Source organism: Nomascus leucogenys, chromosome 17, assembly GCF_006542625.1.
Source record: "Nomascus leucogenys isolate Asia chromosome 17, Asia_NLE_v1, whole genome shotgun sequence".
Classification (NCBI taxonomy): domain Eukaryota; kingdom Metazoa; phylum Chordata; class Mammalia; order Primates; family Hylobatidae; genus Nomascus; species Nomascus leucogenys.
Window position 1 is genome coordinate 92,605,673 of NC_044397.1, and position 16,313 is coordinate 92,621,985.

General features: G+C 52.1%; 1 protein-coding gene across 1 annotated transcript in view; it reads right to left on the reverse strand.

The window, feature by feature from the left end:
• Positions 1 to 1,457: 1,457 nt before the first annotated feature.
• The window catches only part of GNA15 (G protein subunit alpha 15), a 30,428-nt gene continuing 15,572 nt past the window's right edge, over positions 1,458 to 16,313 (reverse strand). Inside the window, exons 4-7 of the mRNA XM_030796020.1 lie at positions 14,969 to 15,097; positions 11,515 to 11,644; positions 7,675 to 7,828; positions 1,458 to 2,418 (exon numbers count right to left, since the gene is read on the reverse strand). Coding sequence (XP_030651880.1) covers positions 2,192 to 2,418; positions 7,675 to 7,828; positions 11,515 to 11,644; positions 14,969 to 15,097 — 640 coding nt within the window. The 3' untranslated portion in view covers positions 1,458 to 2,191. The remainder of the gene's footprint in view (positions 2,419 to 7,674; positions 7,829 to 11,514; positions 11,645 to 14,968; positions 15,098 to 16,313) is intronic.

Sequence of the window (16,313 nt, forward strand, 5' to 3'; positions counted from 1 at the left end):
TCACGCCACTGCACTCCAGCCTGGGCGATAGAGTGAGACTCCGTCTCAAAAAAAAAAAAAAAAAAAAAAGATAGGGTGTGGTGAGAAGGGCTCTCAACACTGAGGTCTTCCTCCCTGAAACCCATCACCCCAGTCTGACCAGCAGCAAAACATCAGACCAAACTCAGTGGAGAGGGTTTCTATAACATATTTTTATTTTTATTTATTTATTTATTATTTGAGTCTCACTCTGTCACCCAGGCTAGAGTGCAGTGGCAGGATCTTGGCTCACTGCAACCTCCGCCTCCCGGGTTCAAGCAATTCTCATGCATCAGCCTCCCAATTAGCTGGGATTACAAGCATGCACCACCACGCCCGGCTAATTTTTGTATTACAAAATACCTTCTATAGGTTGAAATGTGGCTCCCCTAAAAAGATATGATGAAGTCAAAACCCCCGGTATCTGTGAATGGGACCTTATTTAGAAATATGGTCTTTGTAGATGTAATCAAGTTAAGATGGGGATGACAGGCTGGACCCTGATCCAGTGTGACTAATGTTTTTATAAGAAGAAAAATTAGGCCAGGTGGCTCATGCCTGTAATCCCAGTACTTTGGGAGGTCAAGGGAGGCGGGTCACTTGAGGTCAGGAGTTTGAGACCAGCTTGGCCAACATGATGAAACCCTGTCTGTACTAAAAATACAAAAAAATGGCCAGGTGTGGTGGCACACACCTGTAGTCCCAGCTACTCAGGAGGCTGAGGCAGGAGAATCGCTTGAACCCAGGAGATGGAGGTTGCAATGAGCTGAGACTGCGCCACTGCACTCCAGCCTGGGCGACAGAGTGAGACTCCATCAAAACAAACAAACAAAAAAAGTAGCCAGGTGTGGTGGTGCGTGCCTGTAATCCCAGCTACTCGAGAGGCTGAGGCATGAGAATCGCTTGAACCTAGGAGGCAGAGGCTGCAGTGAACCGAGATCGCACCACTGCACCCCAGCGTGGGCAATAGAGCGAGATTGTCTCAAAAAACAAACAAACAAAAAACCACAAATCCGTTCAACGTAGGAACAGGCTCCTGCCTCTGTCAATTCCAGGTGTGTGAGCTTAGTTAAATTACTCCACTTCTCTGTGCCTTGGTTTCCTCATCTGTAAAGTGGGGTGCTATGGCTTGCACCACAGAACACTGCCCTGAGGATAGTAAGAGGCCTTCTCAAAGCTGGGTGGTGGCTGCTACTGGAATTTCAGGTCAGTAGCCACGGAGGAGTCTGCTTCAATGTCCCCCCGCAGCCAGGGAGGGAGGTTGGACTCCACGTCCCGGCTTGCAGGACTCACAGCCTCCACAGTTCTGGGTACCATGGCCAGGACAGGTGGGTAGACAAGAAGTATAACTTTTTTCCTTCCTACTCCACGTTGCTCCCCGCACTGTAACCACTGCCCCCTGGGACAGGTAAGCCGAGAAAGGAATGCAGAGTGCTGGCGACACAGCCTCTAAGAAATCTTTAATTTCAGCCCGCACGGAGCCCTGCAGAAGGTGAGGGAATAAATACAGAAGGTTAAGATGCAGCATGCCCAGCCCCCAGCCTGTAAGGGATGGGGGGATGCTTGTAGGCCGCGATTTCTGTCGTCCGCAAACCGGGGCAGGACACGCTGTAAGCCACCGAGCTCTGAAAGGGACAGTGTTTTCCAGCGGTCTGTTACCCCTTGCAAAGGGAGGCCCCTGCATCCCTAGTCCGCAGGTTCCTGGAAGGCGTTCCTTCTTCTGTCCACTAGAGCGCGCCAGAGTCCACGCCCGAAGGCGCCTGAAGGATCTACTGGCCCCATCCCAGGGTGTGCGTCACCCACAGAGGGTCCCAGAACCCTGACCAGGAGGTGACATGCCCAGAGATGGGGCTCCTGAGAGATGCTCACCCACCCAAGTCCTCAATCCCCTGATTTCTTCACCTTTTCATCCACCCTGGCATCCCAAATGGCCGTTTTGCTCCTTCCCTTTCAAAGGAGGGAAATTGAGTCAAGCAAGGGAAGGAGTACCCTGGGGGGCGGCTGTCCTGGTGAGAGGCAGAGAAGAGAGCGGCCAGCAGCGGGCCGTCCGTCCCCCGACTCACTCGCCTGTGGGCCGAGACTGGAGAGATAGACCAGGGACACTAGGGGTCCCTGCAGCCACTCCCACCTCCCGCCCGCCCGCCGGTGCCGCCTGCCCCAGGTGGGGCCTGGGTCACAGCAGGTTGATCTCGTCCAGGTAGCGGGCGAGCACCGAGTCCCGCACGTCCTTGAAGACTTTGCGGATGTTCTGTGTGTCTGTGGCACATGTGTAGTGGCTGAAGAGACGTCGGGAGCGCGCGCCCTTCTTGCTGCCCTCGGGGCCGTCCACGAAGCCGGTGTATATCCTCGTGTACATGTCCAGGATGAACCTCTTGGCTGCCTCGGCATCCTGCTTAGGGCCTGGGGAAACAGAGTGTGGGAAGGGGGTGAAGACCCTCCCTCTTTGGACCCAGGGGGCCTCTGGAGACCCTCTTCCCCGTAACCAGGGCTGAAGGGCCCCAGGGATCGTGCCTGTCATTTTTCTGTGCGTTGACTCCATCTTTTGTAGTCGTAGCTGGTCACATGACTCAGGCCCAGCCAATGGGAGCACAGGAGATGGTCTCACAGGAGTCATGTGACCTGAAATGGACCAATGAGACCCAGCTCTGGGACTTTGGGCAGGACTGTGTTAAAGAGAGACTCTCTTGGCCTTGCTCCCAGTCAGTGGAGTTGGAAGACTGGAATTGCAGAGACAAATATCCTAGGACTGTGAAGATGGGGGCATCAAGGCCAAACAAGGGGAAGAGAGTCCTTTTTTTTTTTTTTTCTTGAGATGGAGCCTCGCTCTGTTGCCCAGGTGGGAGTGCAATGGCGCGATCTTGGCAGTAGCTGGGATTACAGGCGCCTGCCACCACACCCAGCTAATTTTTGTATTTTTAGTAGAGATGGGGTTTTGCCCTGTTGGCCAGGCTGGTCTCAAACTCCTGACCTCAAATGATCCGCCCACCTTGACCTCCCAAAGCGCTGGGATTACAGGCGTGAGCCACTGTGCCCAGCCCTGCATAGGGTTTTAACATGAAAATGAAACAAGCTATGTAGAGTGCTTCCACGCGTGCAGTAGATGTGTTAGCTACTGTTATTAATTTTATTATTATTATTATTATTATCATTATTATTATTATTTTGAGACAGAATCTCGCTTTGTCGCCCAGGCTGGAGTGAAGTGGCATGATCTCAGCTCACTGCAACCTCCACCTCCTGGGTTCAAGAGATTCTCCTGCCTCAGCCTCCTGAGTAACTGGGATTACAGGCCCTCGCCACCACACCCAGCTAATTTTTGTATTTTTAATAGAGATGGGGTTTTGCCATATTGGCCAGGCTGGTCTCAAACTCCTGACCTCAAGTGATCTGCACGCCTCAGCCTCCCAAAGTATGGTTTCTTATTATTATCACAAATATTATTTAGCACAGCGAAGAGAAGGGCTGAGAGTCAGCAAAGGGTGCACCAGCCACTTGTGCTGGGAGACAAGGATGAGTCATGAGTGGTTCCCTTTGACTTTAATGAAAAAATATCTACCTTATCCTGTTCCCAAATTCTCTAAACTATGAGCTGATTCCCAGGGCTGCTCGGCAGGGAAGAGGGGCTGTCCAGGCCACCATCCTGGAACAACTTGACATCTATCTCCCAGACCCTGTATCTTGTGGGTATGATTGGCTAAAATTGGCCTCATAGGCTCTGAGACATGACGAGACCAGGGGTCAAAACCTGGTGACTTCGCCAAAGTTTATGTTTACTGATTGTGGACCTGGTGTCAAGCATGTACTAAGGACTCACCTACTATGGTTGCTTGTATATTGAGGTGAACAGTGTCCCCCAAAATTCATGTCCACCTAGAACCTCAGAATATGACTTTTAAAAATCGGATATTTGCAGATGTAATTAGTTAAGTTAAATTAGGTCATGGCTGGGCATGATGGCTCACACCTGTAATCCTAGCACTTTGGGAGGCTGAGGCAGGTGGATGACAGATGTGTAGTTGGGCCCAGGAGTTCCAGATCAGCCTGGGCAACATGGCAAAAACCTGTCTCTACAGAAATATACAAAAGTTACCCAGGTGTGGTGGTGCGCTCCTGTAGTCCCAGCAACTCAGGAGGCTGAGGTGGGAGGATCACCTGTGCCCAGGAGGTTGAGGCTGCAATGAACTGTGATCACACCACTGGACTCCAGCCTGGGCAACAGAGCAAGACCTTGTCTCAAAAAAAAAAAAAAAAAAAGAGGTAATACCAAAGTATGGGCCCTAAATCCAATGACTGGTGGCCTTATAACAACAGGAGAGGACACAGAAAGGCATGGTGAGAAGACAGCCATGTGAACATGGAGGCAGAGAATGCAGTGATATGTCTACAAGCTAAGGATTGTAGGCCACCACTAGAAGCTGAGACAGAAGCATGGAATGGATTTTCCCTCAGAGCCTCCAAAAGGAACCAACCCTGCCAATACCTTAACTTTGGACTTCTGTTGTTTCCTGTTGTTTTAAGCCACCCAGTTTGTGGTACTTTGTTATGGCCTCCCCAGGACATGAAGGCAAGTTGTCTCCAAGATGGCTGCCGTCACTTCCTTCCCTCCCTGTATGCATGTATCATTCTTCCTTCAAGAGGTGGAGTCTCTTTCTTTTGAATCCAGGCTGATATGAGTGATGTGCTTGACAAATAGAATGTGGCAGAGTAACGTCTGACACTTCTGAGGCTATCATGAGAAGCAGCTTCCACCTGGGCTGAAGTCTGTCTACCCTGAGGCAGCCATATTGTTGAGTAAGCTCAAACCATGTGAGGAGGCTGTGGATCATGAGGCCCCAGATGGAGAGAGAGAGAACAGGGGAGGTGGAAAAGGAAAGAGAGAGACTAGAAGAAAGGGGAGGAGAGAGAGATGAGATGGGAGAGGGAGGCAGGGAGAGACACAGAGAGAGAGGCCAAGAGCGCCAAGAGCGCCAGACATGTGGAGGAAGAAGCCATCTTGGAAGTGTATCTCCAGTCCCGGGGAGCCCAGCTGATGTCACATGGATCAGAGATGAACTTACCCAGCTCAACCCTTCCCAAATTCCTGACCCACAAAATCATGAGCAAAGGAAAATGGCCAGTTTAAGTCACTAAGTTTGGGGACGCTTTGCTACTCGGCAGTAGCTAAGCAGGACACTTCCACCACCACACTTTATCCTCACAGTGGTGTTCTGGGGAAAGTGCTAGTGAATATGTACCTTCCCCATGTCGGTCCCTGGATTAACCACAGCTCTGCCTCCCCACGTCTGTCCCTGGATTAACCACAGCTCTGCCTCCCCTTTGTAAAATATAGTAAGTGGTGCCCAACACTAGATGGTGTTTCTCTGTAGTTGCCCTGTGGCCCTTTCACCCTCTGGATGGACTGAGAGTTTGTTCCCAAACCTGTTTTTGCCCATTGTATGTGTCTTGATTCATATGCAATTAAAAGAAACGTTATGCAAATCTATAGCTACAAGTGCCGCATGAAAGACGATGATTGTATTACAAAACTAAGCTGTGTGCTTTGGAAACATTGTTCAAGGCTCTGCTTTTAAAAATTAAAGAAAAAGGCCAGGCGCGGTGGCTCACGTCTGTAATCCCAGCACTTTGAGGCCGAGGCGGGTGGATCACCCGAGGTCGGGAGTCCAAGACCAGCCTGACCAACATGGAGAAACCCCATCTCTACTAAAAATACAAAATTAGCCTGAGTGGTGGTGCATGCCTGTAATCCCAGCTACTCAGGAGGCTGAGGCAGGAGAATCGCTTGAACCTGGGAGGCGGAGGTTGCGGTGAGCCGAGATCACGCCATTGCACTCCAGCCTGGGCAAAAAGAGCGAAACTCCGTCTCAAAAAAAAAAAAAAAAAGAAATTAAAGAAAAAATAGGCCGGGCATGATGGCTCACACCTGTAATCCCAGCATTTTGGGAGGCCGAGACAGGTGGATCACGAGGTCAGGAGATTGAGACCATCCTGGGTAACATGATGAAACCCCATCTCGACCAAAAATACAAAAAATTAGCTGTACATGGTGGCGGGCGCCTGTAATCCCAGCTACTCGGGAGGCTGAGGCAGCAGAATGGCGTGAACCCGGGAGGCGGAGCTTGCAGTGAGCCGAGATCGCGCCACTGCACTCTAGCCTGGGCAGCAGAGCAAGACTCTGTCTCAAAAAACAAAAAAAATTTAAAGAAAAAATGGATTAAAGGAAAAGAAATTGCTATCCAATTAGGGATAGATGAGATAACTATGAAAGATTAGAAAAAGAAACGTCTGGCCAGATGCGGTGGCTCACGCCTGTAATCCCAGCACTTTGGGAGGCTGAGGTAGGTAGATCACTTGCGGTCAGGAGTTCGAGACCAGCCTGACCAACATGGTGAAACTCCTTCTCTACTAAAAATAGGACAGGAAGCTACTAAAAATTAGCCAGGCTTGATAGCACGTGCCTGTAGTCACAGCTACTCAGGAGGCTGAGACAGGAGAATCGCTTGAACCCGGGAGTTGGAGGTTGCCATGAGCCAGGATTGCACCACTGTACTCCAGCCTGGGCGACAGAGTGAGACTCTGTGTCAAAAAGAAGAAAAAAAAGAAAGAAAGAAAAGAAAAAGAATCATTCTTAAAACCTAGGCAGGCCGGGCGCAGTGGCTCACGCCTGTAATCCCAGCACTTTGGGAGGCCGAGGCGGGCGGATCACGAGGTCAGGAGATCGAGACCATCCTGGCTAACACGGTGAAACCCCGTCTCTACTAAAAATACAAAAAATTAGCCGGGCGTGGTGGAGGGCGCCTGTAGTCCCAGCTACTCGGAGAGGCTGAGGCAGGAGAATGGTGTGAACCCGGGAGGCGGAGCTTGCAGTGAGCCGAGATTGCGCCACTGCACTCCAGCCTGGGCAACAGAGCGAGACTCCGTCTCAAAAAAAAAAAAAAAAAACAAAAAAAAAATCTAGGCAGATTCTGAAATAGTAGACAATCTTTCCAGATGTGCTTTACAACAGTGACCTCTACATAGCAAACCCATGCTCGAAGGATCTTGGCTCAAACCCCAAATGTTGGCCAACAAGCATAAAATAAAATGTTTGGCCAGGCGTGGTGGCTCCTGCCTATAATCCTAGCACTTTGGGAGGCGGAGGCAGGTGGATCACAAGGTCAAGAGATAGAGACTATCCTGGTCAACATGGTGAAACCCCATCTTTTTGTGCTAAAAACACAAAAATTAGCTGGGCGTGGTGGCGCACACCTGTAGTTCCAGCTACTCGGGAGGCTGAGGCAGGAGACTCACTTGAACTCTGGAGGGAAAGGCTGCAGTGAGCCGAGATCACACCACTGCACTCCAGCCTGGTGACAGAGCGAGACTCCGTCTCAAAAATAAATAAATAAATAAAATGTTTAAGGTGTACATGATATGCTACGTCTTTTTAGAATTCCTCACTTTACTCAGTTCCAAGGGCCTCTGCTGTTTTACTCTGTTCCACAGAAGGGAAAACAGATTCAACGAGGTTAGGCAGTGGATGGAGCTGAGTCTAGAATGCGGGTCTAATCCTATGTGAAACTTCCAGTGACTCCAGGCTGAAGTAGAGCCTGGATTAGCATCTCTCTTCGGAGCTGCTTTTGGGAGTTGAAGGGTATAGAAAGTTCTAGAACTACTTACCCTGGAAACTGGGGAAATAGGTAGCCAGGTGGGAGGTGGGGATTTTCTCCTCCAGGATGTCGGTTTTGTTGAGAAAGAGGATGATGGATGTGCTCTTGAACCAGGGTAGTTCCAGGATCGTCCCAAACAAGGCGAGGCTCTCCTTCATGCGGTTCTGTGTTGGGGGCAGAAGCAGGTTAGTGCTTCCACCAGCCAGCTCGGACAGGAAACCCTCCCACAGCGGAGACGGGGCTGTTGGCTCCAGGGGCCCGGGCTCACCCCTACCTGCCTGGCTGGGGCTGAGGCGGGTGTGCCCGTGTTTCCGTGTGGACAGCTGCCTGGGCATGCCTGACATGGTTTTGTGCCTGTGCTGGTTGGAAGTGTGTCCTCCCAAAACTCACGTACCCCCAGAGCTTCAGAGTGTGACCTTATCTGGAGAGAGAGTCTTGAACTCCTGGCCTCCCAGCGTGCTGGGGTTACAGGCATGAACCACCGCACCTGGACTGGAGATAGGGTCTTTGAAGAGGTCGTTAAGGTGAGGCGATACTAGAATAAGGTGGGCCCCTAAGTCCATGATTGCTGTCCTTATAAGAAGAGGGAGACCTGGCCAGGTGCAGTGGCTCATGCCTGTAATCCCAGCACTTTGGGAGGCCGAGGCGGGCGGATCACCTGAGGTCAGGAGTTCGAGACCATCCTGGCCAACACAGTGAAACTCCGTCTCTACTAAAAATACAAAAATTAGCTGGGCAGGTGGCGCACGCCTGTAATCCCAGCTACTTAGGAGGCTGAGGCAGGAGAATTGCTTGAATCTGGGAGGTGGAGGTTGCAGTGAGCCGAGATAGCGCCACTGCTCTCTAGCCTGGGCGACAAGAGCGAGACTCTGTCTCAAAAAAAAAAGAAGAAGAAGAAGAGGGAGACCTGGCCTGGCGTGGCAGCTCACGGCTGTAATCCTAGCACTTTGGGAGGCCAAGGAGGGCGGATCACCTGAGGCCAGGAGTTCGAGACCAGCCTGGCTAACATGGTGAAACTCCGTTTCTACAAAAAATTAGCCAAGCATGATGGTGGACGCCTGTAATCCCAGCTACTCGGGAGGCTGAGGCAGGAAAATCGCTTGAACTCGGGAGATGGAGGTTGCAGTAAGCCGAGATCGTGCCACTGCACCCTAGCCTGGGCGACAAGAGCGAGACTCTGTCTCAAAAAAAAAAAAGTAAAATAAGGTCTCAAATGCCTTGTGTTATGGGGTACATCATGTTTCCCCAAAATTCATACGTTCAAGACCTAACCCCCTAGAACCTCAGCTTGTGACCTTCTTTGGAAACAGGGCCATCACAGGTGGAATAAACCCAGACGAGGTTGTACTGGAGTAGGGTGGGCCCTGATCGTAGATAACTGGTGTACTTATTAAAAGAGGATATTGGCCGGACGCGGTGGCTCACGCCTGTAATCCCAGCACTTTGGGAGGCCAAGGCGGGCAGATCACGAGGTCGGGAGATTGAGACCATCCTGGCTAACATGGTGAAACCCCATCTCTTCTAAAAATACAAAAAAAAAAAAAAAAATTAACGGAGCATGGTAGCGGGTGCCTGTAATCCCACCTACTCGGGAGGCTGAGGCAGGAGAATAGTGTGAACCCGGGAGGTGGCGCTTGCAGTGAGCCGAGATCGGGCTACTGCACTCCAGCCTGGGGGACAAAGCAAGACTCCGTCTCAGAAAAAAAAAAGAAAAAAGAGGATATTAGGCAGGCGCAGTGGCTCTCACCTGTAATCCCAGAACTTTGGGAGACCGAGGCGGGTGGATCATTTGAGGTCAGGAGTTCGAGACCAGCCTGACCAACATGGTGAAACCCTGCCTCTACCAAAAATACAAAAATTAGCCTGGCGTGGTAGCGCCCTCCTGTAGTTCCAGCTACTTGGGAAGCTGAGGCAGGAAAATCACTTGAACCCGGGAGGCGGAGGTTGCAGTGAGCTGAGATTGTGCCATTGCACTCCAGCCTGGGCGACAGAGCAAAACTCCACCTCAAAAAAAAAAAAAAAGATTGACCATGCTCAGTGGCTTGTGCCTGTCATCCCAACACTGTGGAAGGCCAAGGCAGGAGGATTGCTTGAGCCCTGGAGTTCGAGACCAGCCTGGGCAACATAGTGAGACCCCATCGCTACAAAAAGTTTTTAAAATTAGCCAGGCATGGTGGCATGCACCTGTAGCCCCAGTTACTCAGGAGGCTGAGGTGAGAGGATTGCTTGAGTCCAGGAGTTCGAGGCTGCAGAGAGCTATGATCACACCACTGCACTCCAGCCTGGGTGACAGAGCAAGACTCTGTCTCCAGACAAAAAGGAGGAAGTTTACACACAGACGTGCACACAGGGAGGACGCTGTGTGTGAGGTGGAGGCAGAGATCAGGGTGACACCCCTACAAGCAAGGATCGCCAAGGATTGCCGGCCACCACTAGGACCTGGGAGAGGTTTGGGACAGATTCTCCCTCCTCAGAAGGATCCAGCCTTGCCCACGCTTTCCTCTCTGACTTCTGGCCTCCGGAACTGTAGAGAATAAGTACCTGTTGTTTAAGCTGCCGTGTCTGTGCAGCTTTCTTACGAAAGCGCTAGGAAGCAAGTCCATTTCACATGGCTAGACCAGAGGACAAGCAGTATCAGGATGACCTAAAATTCATTCTGTCTCATTCAGCCTGAAAGTCAAAATTATATCATCTGACCCAAACTGGGTGAAACCTCAACCCTTACAGTCACGCCTTGCAGGTAATAATGCACCTGACCTTTGGGCTCAGGGATTAAGCAGGAGAAAAGTTCACATTCCTAAGAGAAGAAGCGGCCTCGGGCCTTTCTGAACAGAAGCAGAACATCACCCCTGCGGGGAGACCTGCTCTCCTGGGCCAGCTGTGCTTGCCTGTGCGCAGACGGCCGTGTCCCGCTCGGGGCTTGAGTGTTCCTCGGTGCAGGGGGTGCTTGTGTGGCTGTGCGTCCCTGTGTGACTCACTCAAGGATGTGTTTGTGAAGGGTGTGACAGAAGCCCTGGTGTTGCATGGTGCAGCCAGCGTGTGGATGGGAATTTCCACGTATGCGTGAGCACGTGTGTGAGCACGTGTGTGTGCAAGTGCATGTGTGTGCACACGTGTGTGTTCATGTGCGTGTGTGTGCATGTGTGTGCGTGTGTATATGTGTAGTGCATATGCACGTGTATGAGCAGGGGCATGCAAGTGTATGTGTGAGCACACATGTGCGTGTGTGCGTGTGTGTGCGTATATGTGCGTGTGTGCATGTGTGCACGTGTGTGCATGTGTGTGTGCATGTGTGTGCATGTGTGCCTGTGTGTGCATGTGTGTATGCACGTGTGTGCGTGTGTGCATGTGTAGTGCATGTGTGATGTGTGTGTTCGTGTGTGTGCACGTGTGTACGTATGCATGTATTGTGCACGTGAGTGTGTGATGCATGTATTGTGCAAGTGTGCGTGTGTGATGCATGTGTGTTCATGTGCATATATTGTGCATGTGCATTGCATGCGTGTTCATGTGCATGTGTCCCGTGTGTGCACGTGTATATGTGCATGTATTATGCACGTGTCTGTGTGTGTTTATGTGCATGTATTGTGCATGTGTGCATGTGCGTGTGTGCATTGTGGTGCATGTGTGTGTGTGTGTCTGGGGTCCTGACCAAACAAATGCTGTAGGTCTGTGCCTTGGGTTGCTGCAGTCTGACCACAAAAGGCTGAAGGGTCAAGTTCATAGCCATGCTGGGCACACACAGGCCCGTTCAAGAGCAGGGATGCCTCCCTTTCTGCACCAGAGCTTCCTGCTCAGGTGAGGGTCCCTGGGCCAACAAGTGGGCAGGGTGAGGGAGGCGGTGGCACACCTCCTGGTTGTTCTCCTCCAGGCACTGGTCGTATTCACTCAGCGAGGCCAGATAGATGAGGGCGATCACGTTCTCGAAACAATGGATCCATTTCTTACGCTCTGACTTCTGGCCTCCGACGTCCACGATCCTACAGGGAACCGGGGTGCCCCCTTTCAGAGTTCAGGACCCTGCTCCGTGACACCCCCAACCCCCATCACGTCTGGGATATGCCAAGATCCATAATAGCAACAGCAAGAATAGGTGCTAGCCTCTCGTGGATCTGCCATGTCATTCCCCCGAGGCAGGGATGAGTCTTACGTCCATTTTACAGACGAGGAGGCTGAGATCCAGGGAGGAGAGGGGACTTTTCCAAGCTTCTACTGTGCTGGGCTGCCTGCTTTCTACCCCCACATTAGAGGGTAGCAGGTAGGACAGATGTGAGATGTGCCCTGGTGCTGGCTGGGCGACCTGGCGGGGGAAATTGCCAAACATCTCCAAAACTCAGTTTTCCCGTCTGTGCTATGGGGCTCCTGTGATCTTGGTGGCCATGGGCGTGTCCAGCGGCCACACAGATGGGAATGAGGGCTGTTCCCAGAGCACACGTCCTCCCCTCCATCTGCGGCTCAGCCCCACACACCGCAACAAAAGCCTGAACCCTGCCTCCACCTTCCTGTTCTCTCTCTTCTGAGAAATGTGAGTCGCTGATAACCATCTGTGCGTCATTTCCCTGGGGATGCAACCGTTACTCAGGAAGTGCCAGAGCAGAGGTTTTGGACGGGCCCGGGCCAGGGCCTCAAGCAAGAAGGGACTTGCCCCATTGCACAGGAGGGGAAACCAGGACTGATGATGAAGCAGTTACGCTGCAGCCGCTAGATGTGTCTCCTGATTCCTGAGACCCACTCCTCCCATGCGTCCTCAGAGTCCCTCAAACCCCACATCCAGAGCCAGATGGGGTGAGCAACCGTCCAGAGGGGGCTCCGGAGACTGAGATGGGGGTGGGGTGGGCAACTGGCCAGTTGGGAACTGTGGGCATCACCTCTCATCTCGGGTCTCCATGTCCTCTGAGCCCTCACTCCATTCATTCGTCTCACTCCTGGGCCACACCTAAAAATCACCTCCTTGGCCCAGACTTCTCCATGATTTCCCAGCCTCTACCTTCACTCCTAAACTTTTATCCACCCACCCACCCATCCATCTATTCACTCATCCATCCATCTATCCATCTACCCATCTATCCATCCATCCATCATCCACCCACCTGTCCACCCATTTACTCAATCCACCCACCCACCCATCCATCTCTCCATTTACTCATCCATCCATCCATCCATCCACCCATCTGTCCACCCATTACCCATTTACCCATCCATCCATCTACCCGTCTATCCACTCACTCGTCCCCCCATCTACCCATCCACCCACCCTCCCACCCATCCACTCATCCATCCATCCTTCACTCACCCATCCACTCATTCATCCATTCGTCCATCACCCACTACCCATCTACCCATTCATTCATCCATCCATCCACTCATCCATCCATCCATCCATGCATTCACCCACCCATTCATCCATCCATTCATCCATCCCACACACCCATCCATCTATCCACTCATCCATCCATCCTTCACTCACCAATCCACCCACCCATCCATTCACCCATCACCCATCCACCCATCTACCCATTCATTCATCCATCCACTCATTCACCCATCCATCCATCCATCCATCCATCCCACCCATCCATCCATCTATCCACTCATCCACCCACTCATCCATTCATGTATCACCCATCCATCCATCTACCCATCCATCCATCCATCCATTCATCCCTCTTTCAATCCATCCATCTATCCATCCATTCATCCATCCACCCACTCATCCATCTACCCATTGATTCATCCACTCATCCATCCTCCCACTCCATCCATCCACTCATCTATCCCTCAACTTATCCATCCATCTATTCATCTATCTATCTACCCATTCATCCACCCATTCATTCCCTTCCATCTTTCCTTTTTTTTTTTTTTTTTTTAAAGATTACCAGACTAAGTATCTCTCCCATAGAAGTCATCCTTGGGTACTAACACTATTATTGTGTCCTGAGTTGGTTCCTTCTGGTGGGTTCTTGGTCTTGCTGACTTCAAGAATGAAGCCGCAGACCTTCGCAGTGAGTGTTACAGCTCTTAAAGGTGGTGCAGACCCAAAGAGTGAGCAGCAGCAAGATTTATTGTGAAGAGCGAAAGAACAAAGCTTCCACAGCGTGGAAGGGGACCCGAGCGGGTTGCCCCCATTCCATCTTTCCAACCATCCACCCACATTTACCAACTTCTACTCTGACCTTTAGCTATTCACTAAAGAAGCAGAAGAATCAAACTCAGCCCCTAACCTTGTGAGGCTCTCCATCTTGTAGAGGAGACCCACAGAAAACAGATAAATTATGAACCTTCCTAGTAAGGACTATTGCAGAGGCCAAAACAATAGGTTTGGGGGATTTAGGGAAAAGAAGGCCAAATCGGGGTAGATCAAACACAATTCCTGTCTCTGGGCATCACTTTGCACCCCTGCTAAGCTCCCTGCCATCAGCCCAAGTAAACAGATCTTGCTAAGGTCACCAGTGACCCTCTAACTGCCAATCCCAGAGTCGTTCTTCTCACTGTATTCTTGACCTTTCCTTTCCTGACCTTTGACATTGGCCATTGCTCTGCTGGGTTAGGGTTAGGGTTAGGGTGCTGCACTGGCCATTCCCACCTCTGTCTGCCAGCTAAGGTGGTGTCCAACCACCTCCCCAATCCCCCTAGGCCCCTCAGACTCAACCTGTCCCAAAGGACTCCATCACCACCTTTTCATCCCCCAGACCACTGGCTCCACTGTCTACCCCCATCACCTTGACAAAAAACTCAGGTATCATTTTTGACTTCCTGTTCTAATTCCCACACTCATCCAGGCCTGCCCATTCCACATCAGAAACAACTCTTGCCCATCCCTTCCTTTCCACCCCCACGCTCACTGTCCTGGCTCCTCCTTTTTCTGAGTTTCCTGGCTTCCAGCCTCACCCTCTAGTCTGTCCCCCAGTGTTGATGACTACAGGGATCACCTCTGAGCTCCCCAGACCAGGCCTCCCCAGACCTGGTCCTGACTGTATAGTCTCTATTTCCTCCCCCAGCAGCCCCTCAGATTAGGACTATTGAACTCCTATTCATCTTTCAAAACCCCATTAATGTCCCCTCCTCCAAGAAGATATTCCCTCCTGGATCTCTGATGCCTCAACTTGGGCTCCTCCAGGTCCCAATCCTGACTACCTGGGGGCCTGGAGGTGTCTACATGGAGCTTTGCTTCCCCTAGCTTGGCAGCTCCTTGAAGGCTGGGACTAAGAAACTCCTACTCATCCCTCAGGGCCCCAGCTCCTTTGCCCTTCCTACAGGAAGCCTTCCCTGCCCCCTAGGCCGGGTCTAGGTGGAGCGCTCACCGCAGGTTGGTTTTCTGCACGGAGAAGCAGTACTCGTTGATGCCAGTGGTGGGCATGCGGCTGCGAAGCACGTCCTGAGCCGTGGGAACGTAGCCCTCCTCGGTGATGCGCTCCAGGTGGGACAGGTAGCTGCAGAGCGAGGAGTCCTGAGGCCCAGCCTTGCAGCCAGCCTCCCTTTGCTTCCCAGGCCCTATGAAAGGCCCAGCAAGGACCCTGCTGGGGGAGGAGAGCTCCCTGGGCGGGGATGGGATCCCTGGAGTTGGCAGATGGCCCAGGAGCATCCCCCACCGGAGGCAACAGAGCCCCGAGGAAAAGCAGCTTCACATGCAGGGCAGGGTGACCGGAAGGATGGCGTGACATGAGGAACGGCCTCATCGAGGAGTGGTGTCCCCCAGGAGAGCCGCTATGCCAGGCATGGCGCTGCCCCAAGAATGCTGGTAGCCTGGAAACAGTCTTCCCAGACATCAAGCCACCTTGGACATCCACCATCACACCTAGTACAGGATCCCACTAGGAATAGGGTCACCCCCAGAACAGGGTCTCCCCTGGAACAGAGTCGCCCCTAAAATAGGGTCACTCTAGGAACAGGGTCCCCCCAGGAACAGGGTCCCCCCAGGAACAAGCTTCCCCCAGGAACAGGGTCCCCCCAAGAATAGGGTCATTCCAGGAACAGGGTCCCCCAGAATAGGATCTCCTCAGGAATAGGGTCACCCCCAGAACAGGGTCCCTTCTAAAACAGGGTCACTCTAGGAACAGGTTCCCCCCAGGAATAGGGTCACTCCAGGAACAGGGTTCTCCAGGCATAGGGTTCCCCCAGGAACAAGGTCCCCCCAGGAACAGGGTCCCCCCAAGAACAGGGTCACTCCAGGAAAAGGATCAACCCCAGAACAGGATCCCCCAGGAAACAGGGTCTCCCTGGGAACAGAGTCACCCCCAGGAACAGGGTCCCCCAGAAACAGGGTCACCCCTGAAACAGGGCCCTCACAGGAACAGGTACCCCAAGGCACAGGGTCACTCCAGGAACAGGGTTCTCCAGGAGTAGGGTCCCCCCAGAAACAAGATTCCCCCCTAGAACAGGGTCACTCTAGGAATATGGTTCCTCCAGTAACAGGGTCACCCCTGAAACAGGGTCCTCGCAGGAACAGGGGCCCCCAGGCACACGGTCACTCTAGGAACAGGATCCCGCCTAGAACAGGGACTCCCCAAGGAACTGGATTCCCTCAGGAACAGGGTCAGTCCTAGAACAGAGTCCTCCTATGAATAGGGTCATTCCAAGAACAAGATCTCCCCCAAAACAGAGTCACCCCCAAGGAACAGGGTCCACCCAGGAACAAGGTCATTCCAC